At 42.6% G+C, this 15,576-nt stretch overlaps 1 protein-coding gene and 1 non-coding gene across 2 annotated transcripts; one reads left to right on the top strand and one right to left on the bottom strand.

Moving 5' to 3' along the window:
* The first annotated feature begins 2,700 nt into the window (after nt 1–2,700).
* FUNDC1 (FUN14 domain containing 1) lies at nt 2,701–15,226 on the top strand. Its single transcript, XM_049644598.1, has 5 exons — nt 2,701–2,905; nt 3,634–3,790; nt 7,532–7,607; nt 12,455–12,583; nt 14,587–15,226. Exons 1-5 carry the CDS (start codon nt 2,878–2,880, stop codon nt 14,662–14,664), a joined length of 468 nt encoding a protein of 155 aa, XP_049500555.1. The 5' UTR covers nt 2,701–2,877; the 3' UTR covers nt 14,665–15,226.
* Nucleotides 7,266–7,338, bottom strand: TRNAR-CCU (transfer RNA arginine (anticodon CCU)). The gene has a single exon. It is a non-coding gene; the product is annotated as a tRNA-Arg (tRNA).
* Nucleotides 15,227–15,576: the final 350 nt, after the last annotated feature.

Raw genomic sequence — 15,576 nt, 5'->3', positions numbered from 1 at the left:
CTGCAGATATATTTTAGATATTTTGGATACAAAGGTCGACTCTTTGGCATCTTTTTTTAAAGTTTATTTATTTATTTGGGGGCGGGGGAGGGGCAGGGAGAGAGGGAGATGGAAATTCCAAACTTGATGCGAGGCTTGAACCCACTAACTGTGAGATCAGGACCTGAGCCGAAGTCAAGAGTCAGACGTTCAACCCACTGAACCACCTAGGCACCCCTACTGTTTGGCATTTTAAGGGCAGTGTTTTGTTTCCGTTTTCTCCTTAATTTCTCCATAACCATTTGATTCTATTTTTTTTTTAATGTTTATTTATTTTTGAGAGACAGAGAGAGAGCAGAGGAGAGTCAGAGACACAGAATCTGAAGCAGGCTCCAAGCTGTCAGTGCAGAATCAGACGCAAGGCTTGAACTCACAAACCGTGAGATCATGACCTGAGTGAAAGTCAGACCCTTGACCGACTGAGCCGCGCAGGCGCCCCATAAACATCTGATTCTAAATACCACAATGCCTTAACAGGAAAATGGCTTCTTTCCGTAGTTGGCAGATGTTGCTAGAACTATGGGAAAGTGTCCCTTGGACATCACTGGCCCAGTCAACCTTCCATTTTGCTCTTCCAATTTTTAATTTTCCTTTCTCTTCTCTCCATTCTCTTCTTTCAGGGGCCTCTCATTTGCTATGTCTCCATTTGTTAGCACCTCATTAGGAGAGATTGGGCTACAGAAAGGGAGCAAGGGAGGGAAGGAGGTATGAACTCGGATGTGTTAACTTTTGGAAAAATATTTCAGAGAGGACCTCTGAAGAAAGAAAGCCTTAAAGGTGTTTTGTTTTGGAAAAGTGGAATCTTCCACAAAGTAACTGTCTTTGAAGGCTAACATCTTCAGCCAGTCTTACAATTGAATTTGGGGGGCCACAGGCTGAGGAACTTTAGAGAACCAACCTTTGCATTTAAAGCACCAGGATTTGCGATCTCGCGGTCCGTGAGTTCGAGCCCCGCGTCAGGCTCTGGGCTGATGGCTCGGAGCCTGGAGCCTGTTTCCGATTCTGTGTCTCCCTCTCTCTCTGCCCCTCCCCCGTTCATGCTCTGTCTCTCTCTGTCCCAAAAATAAATAAAAAACGTTGAAAAAAAAAAAGCACCAGTATTTGGGGACACCTGGGTGGCTCAGTCGGTTAGGCATCTTCATTTTAAGATCTTATGGTTTGTGAGTTCGAGCCCCTGTCAGTGCGGAGCCTGCTTGGGATTCTCTCTCTCTCTCCTTCTCTCTCTGCCCTTCCTGCCCTCCTCTCTCTTTCTCAAAATAAATAAATGAACTTTAAAAAAAAAAAGGGCTCATTTTCCTTTAAAGAAAAAATAAAGCACCAGGGTTTGAAAAGCTAAGTGCAATTATGCAAGTCAATATTTTAAGTAATGCAACCGTATGGGAGGGAGAAATTTCCTTCTTTCCCCCTAGGCTGCTTCCAGCTGGTTTAAGAATTAAATTCCTATGAGACAGGTGAACAGGAGGGAAAAAACCCAAACAAACAGTTTTATTACGTGTGCACAGAGGTCCAATAACGGAATTGAGACCCTCAAGAAATGACCAAGGTAGGCAGTTTTGATACATTTTAGACAAAGACAATAATTTCATGAGGAATTGACAGGATAAGGAAAATAGATATTTGGGAGCTTTAGTTAGTAACGAATTCTAAGCAGAATTCAGGCTGAGCTAGTAGATTAGGGGGGGAAAAATAAGGTTTGTTTCTACAGCTTTCTCGGTTTTAAAGTTCCTATCTCTGGTGATAAGTATGTCTTTTTAGTTCTCAGTACAGGGAAGGTAGTTTTCACATGGGAGATTTGTTTCCTGTTTTCAGGGGGACAGTGGAAGGTCTGAGCATCCTTTCACCGTTGTTATCCGGGGAGCTTCAATTCAAAATAGTCGATATGCCATTGCAGTATATTTGGGGGCAGTCGGCCCCGGGCTCCTACACGACCTATACCCAGAATTCCTTGCTTTCCCATTAAAGTGAATAAGAGGAGGGCTTTTTTTTTTTTTTTTTTTTTTAATTGTACAGCAGGTGCAATGCAAATTCAAAACAAGTTTAGGGACTGGTTTATGTGAACCTGAGTTAGCTGCTTGGTAATCAACACGGTGTTTCATTCTACTGAATCTGGTGGGGCTCCTGGGGGAAGAGCTTGACCTCCTTCCTCTCTCAGATTTAAGCAATAAAAATGATGCTATAAAACTATGTCCTCTTGAATATCGTGTCAGGTCAATCCCTAGGCCCTTCCTCTACTTCCCTTGGGTTCCTGGCAGGAAACATGTGGACAGGGAGCGGATAAACAGGTTCCAGTTCCCAGCAGCAGCACGTTAGAAAAATTTTCCATCTGTTGATGTGCCCTTGCCTCCTCACAAAAGTGGGGTTTGAAACAGGGTTTCTCTTATCTCCTTTTAAAAGCCTTTTTTTTTTCTCAGGCGCTCGCATTCTCGTGCAGTGTTGAGAACGCCAAGCTGGACGGCGCTTTACGCCGTCCGGCGAGGCCGCCTCTCCTCCAGCCCTGGGGCTCTTTAAAACAAGACCCCGGAATTTAGTTACTGAAATTCTAGGAGGGGTGGGGGTGGGGTGGGAAGCCAGGGTTGCGACGGGCAACGCACTACAACTCCCACAAGCCCTCGCGCGGCGGCTAGCCTCCCTCCCTCAACCCACCCACCGCTGAGCCTTGCGCTTGCGCGGAAGACCCAGCGCTGAGAGGAGGGGCGGGGACCGGACAACGCGCCCGGAGAGGGAGGAGGAAAAAAGGGACCATAGACTTTCACCTGGGCCTAGAACGTCTCTTAAAGTAGTGGGGAGAGGCAGGCGGGCGGGTGGGGACCACCTTCAGAGCTGGCCGCCGGCGGTATCATGGCGACCCGGAACCCCCCTCCCCAAGGTGAGCGGCCGGGGCCCGGAGTAGTAGCTTAAGACGCGGCTCACAGCTCTCGACCTTGCTCCCGGGGGCGCCTCTTCTTGCCCCTGCCCCAGGGCTCCTGGGGCTCTGGTTTTTGGAGGCACCCCTGTTGAACTAGACTCCCTCCCCTCACAGCGGAGAGCGACCCCTGTCCCTAACACAGCCCCGCCTCCTGCCCTACCTTCACCTCTGGTCCTTCATGTCCATCTTCAAACGTGCTGCTTTGGCCTTGACTGAAGTGATTTCATCCTGCTGGGCCCCTAACCGGTTCGGCCAGGGGAGGACCCCCCTGCCCCCCACCCCCACCCCCACCCCCACCACCATTCCTCCCACTGATGAAACTGGATCTAGCTCTGGTCCTGACCCTACTGAGATTTGGGGGTGACCCTTCATGCTGTGAAACTCTGACCTGACCTTACTGCCATTGGTGGGGGCGGGAGGGGGGCGACCCCTCACTTCTGTGTAACTCCGACGTGGCTCCGGTTCGGGCCCCTAGGCCGGTCCCTGGGCCTTTGGAAAGGAGATGCCAGGCTCTTTGGAAAGGGATTGGATGTAACAAACTAATGTTTCCATCTGGGCATTTTTAGCTGCCGGCCAAACCTGGCAGTGAGTTATAACAGCTAAAAAAAAAAAAAAAAAAAAAAGCTACGGGACGTTTCTGACTTTTGGTCGCCTCTAAATTTCTTTCTTTCCCATTTTGTATTTTGAAGAGTATGAAAGCGATGACGAGTCTTACGAAGTGTTGGATTTAACTGACTATGCAAGAAGACACCATTGGTGGAATCGAGTGTTTGGCCACAGTTCCGGACCTATGGTTGAAAAGTACTCAGTGGCCACCCAGATTGTAATGGGTGGGGTGACTGGCTGGTGAGAACAACATCTTTTTCATTAAGTTTCGTGGGCAGCCGCACTGCTGCCCTTTTGTAAACAGGCCAGTTACTGTGCACGTTCAGTGGCTTTACACTGCTAATCCCGGAAGAGCGCTGCCTTGAGGCTTTTCGGTGTGATGGACACACTCAGGAGCCTCAGTGTGTGGTTTTGGTGATCTGCTGCCCCATGCCCACCACTTGTGCCGCTGTTCCCTCCTGTCCCGCCCTTTGATCCTTTATGTACTTTTCCACCTCCTCAGATGTAGCAGATGTAGAGTGCATCGGATTCAGGGACAGTGGCTAAAATGGAAGAAACATAGGAGGGTTAATTACATGTAAATAATTTTGACTTGTTCAAGGCTAACAACTGGAAAAACCTGTGAGGACTCCCGCAGTGGGACTGGTCTCCAGGACTGTCAGCCTGGAAAATTCTCAGTGCAAATTATTGATTATGATACCGATGGTTCTGTGGATGTTCACTGGGCTAATTTGGATTATTATAATACTTTGAAGAAGAGTTGGAATTAAACCTGGTCTTTGCTGGAATTACAGGACTGATTGCTTACTCAGTAATAATATTGTGGAATGCATTAAGGAGGAGCAGTTAATAAGCATTAACCTAACTACCCAGTGAATGTTCTAGACTTCATGCTTACATAATTGCTACTATAGATCAAGTTTATTCGTCTTGGAATAAAAGATTAGCCAGATGACAAGGGTCAAACAAGTATGGCCCTTTATTTTGAAAATGTTCACGACCGTAGACAATTTTTGTAGTTGGCGGGGGATGCTTAGTTTGTGAGTAATCATCGTTTTCTTCGATTCTAAGTTAAGTTTATCTCACATTAAAAATTTCCCTATTTGAACTTGATAAGTATTACATTTTTTTGATTTGTGATGTACATGTACCTTGGAACAGTGCTTCACTCCTTTCTGCCGTTTTGTAAATGCCGTTTCATGGTAGAAACCTGCATGGTGAAGATTCCATGGTGCAGAGTTGCAGTATTTATTCATGTGTACTTATTAATGCTGCTAACGAAAAGACCTGCAATTAGGAGAGAGATGCCTGGTCAGGGCCCTGGTTATTCAATTGATTCTCCGCAGATGGTTTGGACCTCGACCCCTGATAATGGAGAGTCTGGTCCTCTGCTCAGCTGAGCTCACCGTGTGGTGCCCTTGGGTGATTGGTTCATGTGAGTCTGGGCCTAAAGCCCCGTCTTAAAGGAGACTAAAAAATAATGGAGCGATAGAATTATCACATCATTGTGTGCTTTCTCCTCGTAGGCCAGACTCGGTGAGAAGCCCCATAATTGGCAGAAGTTTGCTTGGATATCCTAGAGACAGAGCAGGGGGAGTTAGTAGCTTTATTTTAGTGGCTCATGCCATCTAGCAAAGGGTAGACGTGCTTGTGGGACACGGTCCCTGGGACGCAGTTGTGACTTGGCTGCTGCTTGCCTCCTCTGCTCCTTTATCAGAGCCTGTGTTGCTAACTCCCCTACTGAGGGGCATGGTCTTCGTAGTAATACGTATGTCTGGATTATAGGCAGTGTTGGCCCAGGAGCTGTTTCGTAGGACTCTAATATTACACAGGTGGTTTGTTGCAATGACTTTGGATCCAGCATAGTACATTTTGGCGATTCTTCTTAAGGTGTAGAACTGCCGTACTATTGTGGCATGCATGAAGGAGGAATGGTTAATAAGCATTAATCTAAGCAGTTCACGTTTCAGACCAGTTCAGGACGTGGCCTGGGAGGCTAAAGAGATTACATGCAAGTGTAGGCAGATAGAGGTTTTGGATGATGAGAAGAAATACCAGGGTGGGTGTCTGCTAGGAGAGATGGGAGGTGTGAAAACTAGCCAGAGGGCCCACGCTTAGTGTGGTCTGGAAGCAAGGCAGTGATGTCCTTGAGAATGGAAGGAAGACAGTCAAATGATCTGGAGATAGAGTATATAGAAATGGCAATCAGCTGGCCCCCCGAAGGTGATGAAGAAGCCAGAGTCTGAGATGACCACGAGGGGGGAAACCTAGAGAACGGCGCTGTCACTTACAGATGTGGAACCTTAGCAACAGTGGATTTGGTTGGAGAGAGGATTTTTGCCTTGGGACGTTCGAATATGTGGTTCTGTGTGCCAGAGAAGCCCCTGGAAATGTAAAATGTCCATTTATGACGGCATGTTAGTTTCCTAGAGCTATTGTATCAAAGTACCAGGACTAGGTGGCTTAGAAATCCAAGAAATGTATTCTTTCACAGGTCTGGAGGCTGGAAGTCTGAAAGGTGTGAGCTGAGTCGGTTCCTTCTTGGAGGCTCAGAGGGAAAAATCTCCTAGCTTCTCTCCTAGCTGTTGCTGGTTGCCAGCCGCCCCCGGCATTCCTGGGCTTGTAGACATAGCACTCCGATCTCTGGCTGCACCATCACATGGCTGTGTTCCCTCTGCGTGTCTCTGTGACATGTTGGATCAAGTCATACTGCATTTTGGACCCACTGTATTGCAGCGTGGCCTCATCCTAACGAATTACATCCTCAGTGACCCTTAATCCAAAGAAGGTCACGTTCTGAGATTCTGGGAAGGACGTGAACTCGGGCTTGGGGGGAGAGGGCGCTCTTCAACCCAGTTCAGAAGGCTAGAGTTAGAAATCTGGGCTTCTTTTACAACAGTATGGATCTGGAATACTGAGGGAATATGAGCTCACCACAGGGGAGAATTAATCAGAAAAGAAGTATGGACTGACATTCTTACAGGATAGATGGGACAAAATAGGTTTAATCTAGAGATGAATAGACATCGGTATAGATGGAGGTAAAGAAGCCATGAGAGGGGCGCCTGGGTGGCTCAGTCGGTTAAGCGTCTGACTTCGGCTCAGGTCATGATCTCATGGTTTGTGAGTTCACGCCCCACATGGGGCTCTGTGCTGGCAGCTCAGAGCCTGGCGCCGGCTTTGGATTCTGTGTCTCCCTCTCTGCTCCTCCCCTTCTCGCACTCTGTCTCTCTTTCTCTCTCTCTCTAAAAAATAAGCATTTTAAAAAAAGTTAAGCAGCTGTGAGAAATATGGGCTTAACTGTAGTCCTGAAGGTGGAACTTAAGTGGGACCTTAAAGGGTGGAAAAGCTTTAGATGAGCAGAGCTAGGCAGAAACCCCTAGAAGCAGGGAGATGAATAGCTTGAGCAATGGTGATAACCTGTTTGGAAACTAATGGTATTGGCGCAGAAGGGTTGGGTAGAGTGGGGGTTGGCCAAGTGTATGGAATGTCTTGACTGCATTATAACAAACAAACAAACAAAATCACTTTTCTTATGGGGAATTTCAAATTCTACAAATGTAGAAGGGAGAGCACAATGAGGCCCTTGGGCACTCAACATTGTTTCAGTAGCCAATCTTTTTTCCTCTAAATTCCCCTCCTCTTCTCTCCATCCCTGATTTTGAAGCATATCACAATTTAGATCGTACACTTTTTTCTTTTTAAGTAAGCTCTAGGCCCAACGTGGGGCTCGAACTCACGACCCTGAGATCAGGGGTCGCGTGCTCTACCGACTGAGCCAGCCAGGCGTGCTAGATTGTGCACTATTGACTTGCCTATATAACGAGGGAAACACTGAGGGGTTCTGAGCCGGTAAGGGATATGATCAAAAGAAATGGAAAGACATTAAGATTTTATTAGGAAAGCAATGAAAAAGAGAAGAGGGAGAGAGTTTAGTACCTCACTGGTTGTTCTCATCTTTTGTCATTTCTTTCATTCAAGGTGTGCGGGATTTTTGTTCCAGAAGGTCGGAAAGCTTGCAGCGACCGCTGTAGGCGGTGGCTTTCTTCTTCTTCAGGTATGTCTAAGCCTCAGTCTTTGCCTCTGCTTACATATGTAGCCCTCGGGGACTGCGAAAGTCAAGGTCAGCCATTTCATTCCTGTCCATTTTAATAGAGGGTGGAGGGGTTTTTCTTTTAGGTACCAGTTTATGGAAGAACTAAAATGAGTTTTGAAAGCTGACATCTGTCATGAAAAACACCAATTTAAATACGTCTGCATTCCGTAACCATGGTTTGATCCCAGCTAAAGAGATCCCAGTTAAAAAGACAACTGTCAAAGTTCGAGGTGCCTCATTTTTTTTTATGACGTACCAGATTTCCCTTGAAACAAAATAAACATTTCATCCATAATATAACCTCATCTTGACCGTTTTAAACGTATATTTAAAAATCAGACAGATAAAATTTAGAAGGTCTCTTTCTTTTCCCCATTTTCCAGCCATGCAATTTTCCTTCCCAGAGGAAATTGCTGTTAGCAATTTCTATCTTGTTTTTTAAAACTGGGAAACCATAATAATCTAGAAAGTGGAAAATAGGGTTTAAAAAATCATCCGTAATCCTATTTCTGAGGCAGGGGGATTTGAAATTTTAGTTTTTGTTCATGTTCCTCTAAGCATAAGGTTTAAAAATGCCTTGCAGTTAGAGGATGTTTATCAGGATATTGTCTGGCATTCATGTCTGTTTGGCATATATTTTTCCAAAAATACCATTCCCTGAAGATCAAATATAGTAAATCCCAAAACTGAAAATCTCTGGGAATGAATGTTAGCAATAATTTTAAAGATATAGAGGACTGTCGTACCAGATTTTTAAAATGATAGATGTTCATGGCAACCAACATCTGACTTCAGTACCAAAGCCATTGATCATGTAATAACCAGTGTCATTGCCTGAAGTGCAAAGGGACTGAATTCGTATGTGTTAAGCATAGATTTTGAGTTGTTTACTAAACAGCTATGTACGCGTGTGTGTGTGTTATTTTTCTAAACAGCTTTTAAAAAAATATATTTTCTTTCTATCAGTGGCATTATTAGGAGTACTTGCCTATTGTGGTAAGAGGTAAAAAGGAATATGGTTAATATCGAAACTTAGGCCTTTGGATGAATATGCCAGCCTCGGTACAGAAGACAATTGTACTTAAGCTGATTTTGACTTGTGTTTATATAGAATCAAGACACATTTAACTCGACAGCTATTTTGAAAACTCAGTTGTCTTTTCTGTGTAAGGGAAAAGGGTACCGAATTGAAGCAGAGTTTTCCTAAAATGTTCACAGAATAAAGAGAATTAATACATGTCAGTCCACTCTGTCAGTTTTTCAGAAGTCTGTTTCAGTCCCCTCAATAGACTCCCTTCAGGTTCACATGTTGCCATTGCTGCCTTCTGCGGCTCTGTGCCTAATCGACATAGTCTTTGAAGTCACTAAGCGGAAGACTGTGGGACCTGTCTGCATCAAACCAGCTTTTCCCACAAATATGACTCACCTTGAAAGCTCAGTAGGAAGAAACTGAAAGAGGAAATCAGAGTAACACATGACTTTTAGCCTAATTGCCCATTGTTCTTCAGGCCTGCTTTCATGTTTCCATTACCTTTACTTATATTTAGGGGCACCTGAGTGGCTCAGTCAGTTGAGCGTCCGACTTGGGCTCAGGTCATGATCTCATGGTTCATGAGTTCGAGCCCCACGTCGGGCTGGCTGCTCTCAGCATGGAGCACACTTTAGATCCTCGGCACCCCACCCCACCCCTCCCTCGTGCACACACAAGCTCTCTCTCAAAAAGAAAGAAACCTTAAGAAAAAGAAATTTGTTGACTTAGAACTTAAAGCTTTTCTAGTAGCTCAGTGTTCAGTGTTCTCCAGTTATTTATCACAGTGCCATCTTAAAATAGACAGTGGTATGCAGATCTTTTAAACTTAGTTTTTATTTTTTTGTAGTTGTTTATGTGCCCCTAATTGAAAGGGTCAAATACACGTACAAGACTCATTATAGGTTAGAGTAATTCCCTATCTCCCTCACTACCTACCTTCCCCATTTTTCCCTCCCTTGAGGCAACTCCTTGAACTCTTAGCCGATGCTTAAGGTACTTATTTCCTTTTTCCTAAACAAGTTAATTGAATATTTCTTGATCTTTCAGTTTGAGGTATTGACTAGTGGCTTCCTGTTATAGGATATGAGAATTTATCATTTATTGAACTTTCCTTGCCCACCGTTCCCCTCCCCCCAGTCTCACACACTTGCCTGCTTTATGTTCCTCTGTGCCCCCCCTCCAACCCATGCATCATCTGAGTATTGTTATTTCATAATTGTGTTAGATCATTACCTGGAGGTCACTGAGCCTGAATCTGTAAATTTATGTGTTTAACCATGTTTGGGAAGGTTTTGACCATTCTTTTCTTTTCTCTTCTTTCTTTCTTTTTTAAATGTTTATTTACTTTTGAGAGGGGGGAGAGAGAGAGAGTAGAGCAGGGAGGGACAGAGAGAGATAGGGAGAGATTATGACCGTGATTATGTGCATATTAAGCTTTTTGATAATGTCCTAGTGTTTGTTCATTTCCTTATTCAGTCTTTCAAATTGTGGAATTTCTAGTGATCTAGCTTCACGTACACTGACTCTATGTTTTGTCATCTACTTTTCCGCCATCAAGCCTTGCCAATAAATTTAGTTCAGATATTGTATTTTCCAATTCTAGAATTTTCATTTGGCTCTTTTTAGATTTTCTGTATCTCTGGTGAGATTCCTTATCTTTTCATTGATTACAAGCACAGTTTCCTTTACCTCATTGAGCATCGTTCTAATAGCTGGTTTAAAGTCCTGATAATTCAAGTATCTGGTTCATCTTAAGGTTGGCATCTGTTAATTTTCTTTTGAGACTAGGCCATATTTTCTTATTTTATCCTATATCAAGAAAGTTTGTGGAGTTTATCCTGGGTATTGGGAATGTTATGCTCTGGAAACTCTGGATTCTGTTTTATTCCTCTGAAGAGTATTGATATTTCGCTTTTGGCAGAAAGTTGACTTGGTTGGACTCAAATGGCAGACTGTTTCACCTGAGGTGGGTAGCAGCTCAAATCTCCATTCAGTCCTGTTAGCCTTGGCCAGATTGCACGGTTCTGCCTTATGAATGTGTGGTTCGGGACTTGGGTAGAGTGTACACGTCGAATTTGGGACTCCCCTTATCTAGCGCTCTCATTTCTGGCAGTTGTTATTGTCGTAGACTCTGTCATCTGGTTCTTTGGGCCGGAAAGGTGGCATGTTTTCTGTTAAAGGTTTAGCCACCCTGCACGTGCATCCTGCCCTCAGGATAAAACCAGAAAAATGGGCAACTGACCTTACGTTGTTGCTTTCCTGCAAGTTTCAACTCCCTTTGAGGTCTGCTTGCTTTTGCTAATTCTGGAGTGCTTGTATTTTAACCAGGGTTTATAGTTGCTATGTACGGGAGGGTCCCTAGGGCTCACCATCACCTCCTTGCCTGTGACCCAAATTGCTGTGTCAGGTGCTGCCAGGAAAAGCTCGCACTTGCCATTTGATTTGATCACCACTCTTTTGCTGAGGCTGGAGTTTGAAGTGATAATAGGTGAATCATCGATACAGGAAGAAATGCAGATGAAGAAATTCTTCTATGGAGTCATTCACAGTGAAAATGGAACTTAAGATTCCCATGCAGTCTACTTATATACAATCACATACTTTTGTTATTTGAAATATTTTATTTATGGTTCAAAGTCAAGTGATGCCTTACAAGATTACAAAGAAAGCATAAGCTTGATAGAAGTGATTTATAATGGTATACCTGGCTTAATTGTTTACTGCTCTTGTGATTCTTTATATTTTTTTATTTATTTTTTTATTTAAAAAAAATTTTTTTTAATGTTTTATTTATTTTTGAGACAGAGAGAGACAGAGCATGAACGGGGGAGGGGCAGAGAGAGAGAGAGGGAGACACAGAATCGGAAGCAGGCTCCAGGCTCTGAGCCATCAGCCCAGAGCCCGACGTGGGGCTCGAACTCACGGGCCGCGAGATCGTGACCTGAGCTGAAGTCGGACGCTCAACCGACTGAGCCACCCAGGCGCCCCAATATATTTTGATTTTATTATTTGAAGAGACTAATTTATGGTACTGGCTTACACACTATGTTATGGTTCAGATTATTTGTAGTGTCTCCATAGTACCACATTTGGGGTTTTCTTATAGTTAATATGCATTTAGCTATGGTTTTATTAAAAGGAATTATGGCGTGAAACCTGTATAGAGCATATTTCTTTTGTATTCCGCTTTCAAAAGCGATTACCAGAAAGTATTCTTAGTCAGAGTTAGTAAAGACCCTTTATCAAGCTACTTTAGATTTCTTTAGTGACCTAATAACTGATTGGCTTCTGATCCCTTATAACTAAACATCTATTTAATTAAAAGGTACTGTTTTATTAGCTGTATAATTTAGATAGTTTCTGTGTCTTTTTAGCTAATTCTCAAATTCTAAAAGTTATGATAGAATTATAGTACAGTTATAATATAGTTTATTCCACAATAAAAAGATTGTGGAATCTTTTCCCATCATGTAGTATATGTTTCTTAACGTAGTGTTCATCACATCTAAATAATTAATTATGCTCAATATCTTTTTTCCCTTGTGGACCCAGAGCTCTTTGAGCGTGGGGACTTACTTATGTCTCTCTTCTTCTTGGCTATAGTTACAATGCTTGGCACAGGGTAGGCACTCAGTGTTTATTAAATGAGTAAATTGTGATATCTTACCTATAAGCCTCATAGATTTCTTGAAATCTAAATGTCCATATATTCCTGTGTAAGAGATTTGTCAACAGCCTGGTTGGTTTACAATTAACCGTTTTGATTATATTTTTGCAGATTGCCAGTCACAGTGGCTATGTGCAGATTGACTGGAAGAGAGTTGAAAAAGATGTAAACAAAGCGAAAAGACAGATTAAGAAACGAGCAAACAAGGCAGCACCTGAAATCAACAATATAATCGAAGAAGTAAGATGATGTACATTTTTGGCTCCTTTTTTTTTTTTTTCTTTACGGGTTTCGCTTAGCAGAAAATGTGACTGGTGATTGCCTTTTAAAAAGTTGGTGGTTTTGGTCATGTTTGGAGTGTTAGGTAAAACTGTTGGGATCAAGCCACCATTTCAGTCAGTCATCATTAGGGCGCCTCGCTGGTTCAGTTGGAGGAGCATGTGGCTCTTGATCGTCCGGGTCATGAGTTCCAGCCCCACGTTGGATGTAGAGGTGACTGGAAAAAAAAAAAAAATCAATCTGTTTTTGTTTTTGTTTTTGTAGTAGTTAACATAGTTTTTCCTGCCCATCTCCTACCTACTTTGATCTGCATATAAAAACTGATAACATGACTCTTCCAGAAGTTTTCCTCCGGTTTTACAAATGTGTACATGTGTAGGCAAGGTTTGGTACAACTAAAACTACCTGGTTTTTTTTTTTTCACGATGTGGGATATTTTGAAAGTGTGTGTATTTTAGTAATAGTTTTATTAATGTTTTTATGTGTATTCTGTCGTCTTCTAGTCTGTTTAGAATTGAATTGAATACTCCTTGCCTTCGTTTTTGTTCTGGTCTCTTAATACCTCCAACTTTTTATTTTGAAAACTTTCAGACCAGTTGAAGAGTTGAAGGACTTTTCAAATACCCCTTGTTGAAGGACACATACCCTTCACCTATTTACCAAATCGTTTTACGACATTTGCTTTAGCTCTGTGAGTGTGTATGTGTGATTTACACTTTTTTTTTTTGCATAATCATTTACTACATGATTACTTTTCACTCAAATCTTCAGCATATATCTTCTAAGAGATAGATGTTCTCTTCTACAATTACCCTATTTAACAGGATGAAGTAATATTTCCTAGTATGCAGTCCATGTTAAAATTTTTCCACAAAAATCTCTTTTATACATTTTTCCGCCAGTCAAGAATTGCATATTGCATTTGGTTGTCGTGTCTCTGAAGTCTCCTTTGGTCTTCAACGGTCCCCTTATCTGTGGGGGTTCCCCCCCCCCCCCCCCGTCCTTCATGACACTGACATTTTTGAAGCATCTAGGCAGAATATCCCACAGTCTGGCTTTGTCTATTGCTCTTTCCTGGTTTTATTTGGGTTAAACATTTTATCAGGGTGATATTTTTTTGATCCTTGTACCTTTTTCCTTGCTGGCTAAGTGGACTGTTAATAAAAATCTTTGTGCCTGCTGTGGGCATTTATTAAATCTGTGCTAATAACTTGCATTCATTTATGTCTGCCCTATAGCTTCTTGTTCCCTGTGAGATTTTTGCTGCTGATATACCTATTATCTCGGTAGCCAAGAAGCTTACTGTGTCTGGCCAGGACTCTGTGCTCCTTCAGATTGTAATGGACAGTCCTGGCATCTTGTGTGGTGGTTGGCACCCGCAGCAGTAGGTGTAGAAGCGTTTTTGCCAAATATTTATTGGATTGGGGAAAACAGCCGTGAAAACGTTACTTGGCACCAAATTCAGTGGTTAAGAGTGGCTTTTTAAATTTTTAATTTGCGTCATGTTTTTTCTTTTTCTTATTGTGGCAAAAGATACATAATATAAAATTGACCGTTTTAATATACCTATATATATAGGCCACGAGTTCAAGTCCCGCTTTGGTTTCCACGCCCAGCACGGAGCCTACTTAAAGAAATATATATATATACGTATATGTATTCTAGTAGCATTAAGTACATTCACACTTCTGTGCAAACATTACCACAATCCACATGTAGAACTTTTTCATCGTCCCAAACAGAAACTCTAAGCATTAAGCAATAATTCCCACAATGAACCCCTCTCCCCAGCCCTTGGTAGCCTCTGTCCTACTTCCTGTCATGATGAATTCCAGTATTCACGTTAAGCAGAATCACGCAACGTTTTGCCTTTTCCGTCTGTTGCACTTAGCGCAGCGTTTTCAAGGTTCGTCCACGTCGTAGCACAATTAAGAGTCTTTTTTTTGTTTAAACTTCTGTTTCAGGCAACAGAATTTATCAAACAGAACATTGTGATATCCAGCGGATTTGTGGGAGGCTTTTTGCTAGGCCTTGCATCCTAAGGAGATGAATGTTCTAGCACAGCGGAGTCACCTTTAAGAAGAGAACGGTGGCCACGGGTGGTCTGTCAACACAAGACGCCATCAGATTGTCCAGGGCAGCAAGAAACAACTGGGTGGACACTGCCAGACTCAAGACTTAGTGTTTGGCCATTGATGTTTGGCAGACCAGCATCGGCTGTGAAAACAACCCCTATGGCATGCGTACGGTAGTATTCCTGAGCAAAACATGGCTTTCGTTTATTTTTTGAAAATTTGCATTTGTTTTTAAATTAGCCTATAAAATACCGGCCTTGGATGCAGACCGCTCGAGAAAAAACAACGTGTCGGATAGATGCCCCAGTGCAATGCCCTCACTTCGTTTAAGTAAGATGGTACTCATTTTGCTTTGTGGTGTAGTGCCAGTAATTAAAACTCTGTATCGTAGCTTCAACATCAAGCTTGGCTTTTTTCTTTTTAAAGATACGTTTGCAGTAAATGGAAAAAACTGTAAAGCCCTTCCGTGGAAGGATGTAGAAGTGCTAGAATTATTAAAGATATTAAACAGATTTAATACCAGTTTTTAGGTGGTGGTTTTCTGCGATTCTTACTTTGCTTCTATAGTAGTTATAATAAACAGTTTCAAGGAAGGCTCTTCTAAGGAAATAGTCATGTCTGAAGCTCTTTCTCCTTTTTTTTTTTTTTTTTTTTTTTATGTCTGTAGTTCTAAAAATGTCTTGTATATAAGCTTTTTCAATTAATTTATTTATCCTGGCGGCCCAGGCAGAGCTAATTGTTTTGAGGGAGCATGTAGTTGGGTCCCTGATTCATTTTATTAACCTTGAGTGAACCTCCTTTATCATTTCTAAAAATCCTAATTATTATTTTGGCCCCTTCTTCCACCAAGAGGTACAAATCACTTTAAATTACTTATTT

This window comes from Panthera uncia, chromosome X (assembly GCF_023721935.1).
Source record: "Panthera uncia isolate 11264 chromosome X, Puncia_PCG_1.0, whole genome shotgun sequence".
Lineage (NCBI taxonomy): Eukaryota > Metazoa > Chordata > Mammalia > Carnivora > Felidae > Panthera > Panthera uncia.
This window is presented reverse-complemented; position numbering and strand designations above follow the sequence as displayed.

What these genes read in the sequence shown, in the direction of transcription:
- FUNDC1 (XM_049644598.1), top strand. Translation starts at nt 2,878, where the DNA reads ATGGCGACCCGGAACCCCCCTCCCCAAG. An exon ending in ATGGGTGGGGTGACTGGCTG is followed by an intron (nt 3,791 to 7,531) that starts GTGAGAACAACA and finishes CTTTCATTCAAG; the next exon opens with GTGTGCGGGATTTTTGTTCC. An exon ending in TCAACAATATAATCGAAGAA is followed by an intron (nt 12,584 to 14,586) that starts GTAAGATGATGT and finishes CTTCTGTTTCAG; the next exon opens with GCAACAGAATTTATCAAACA.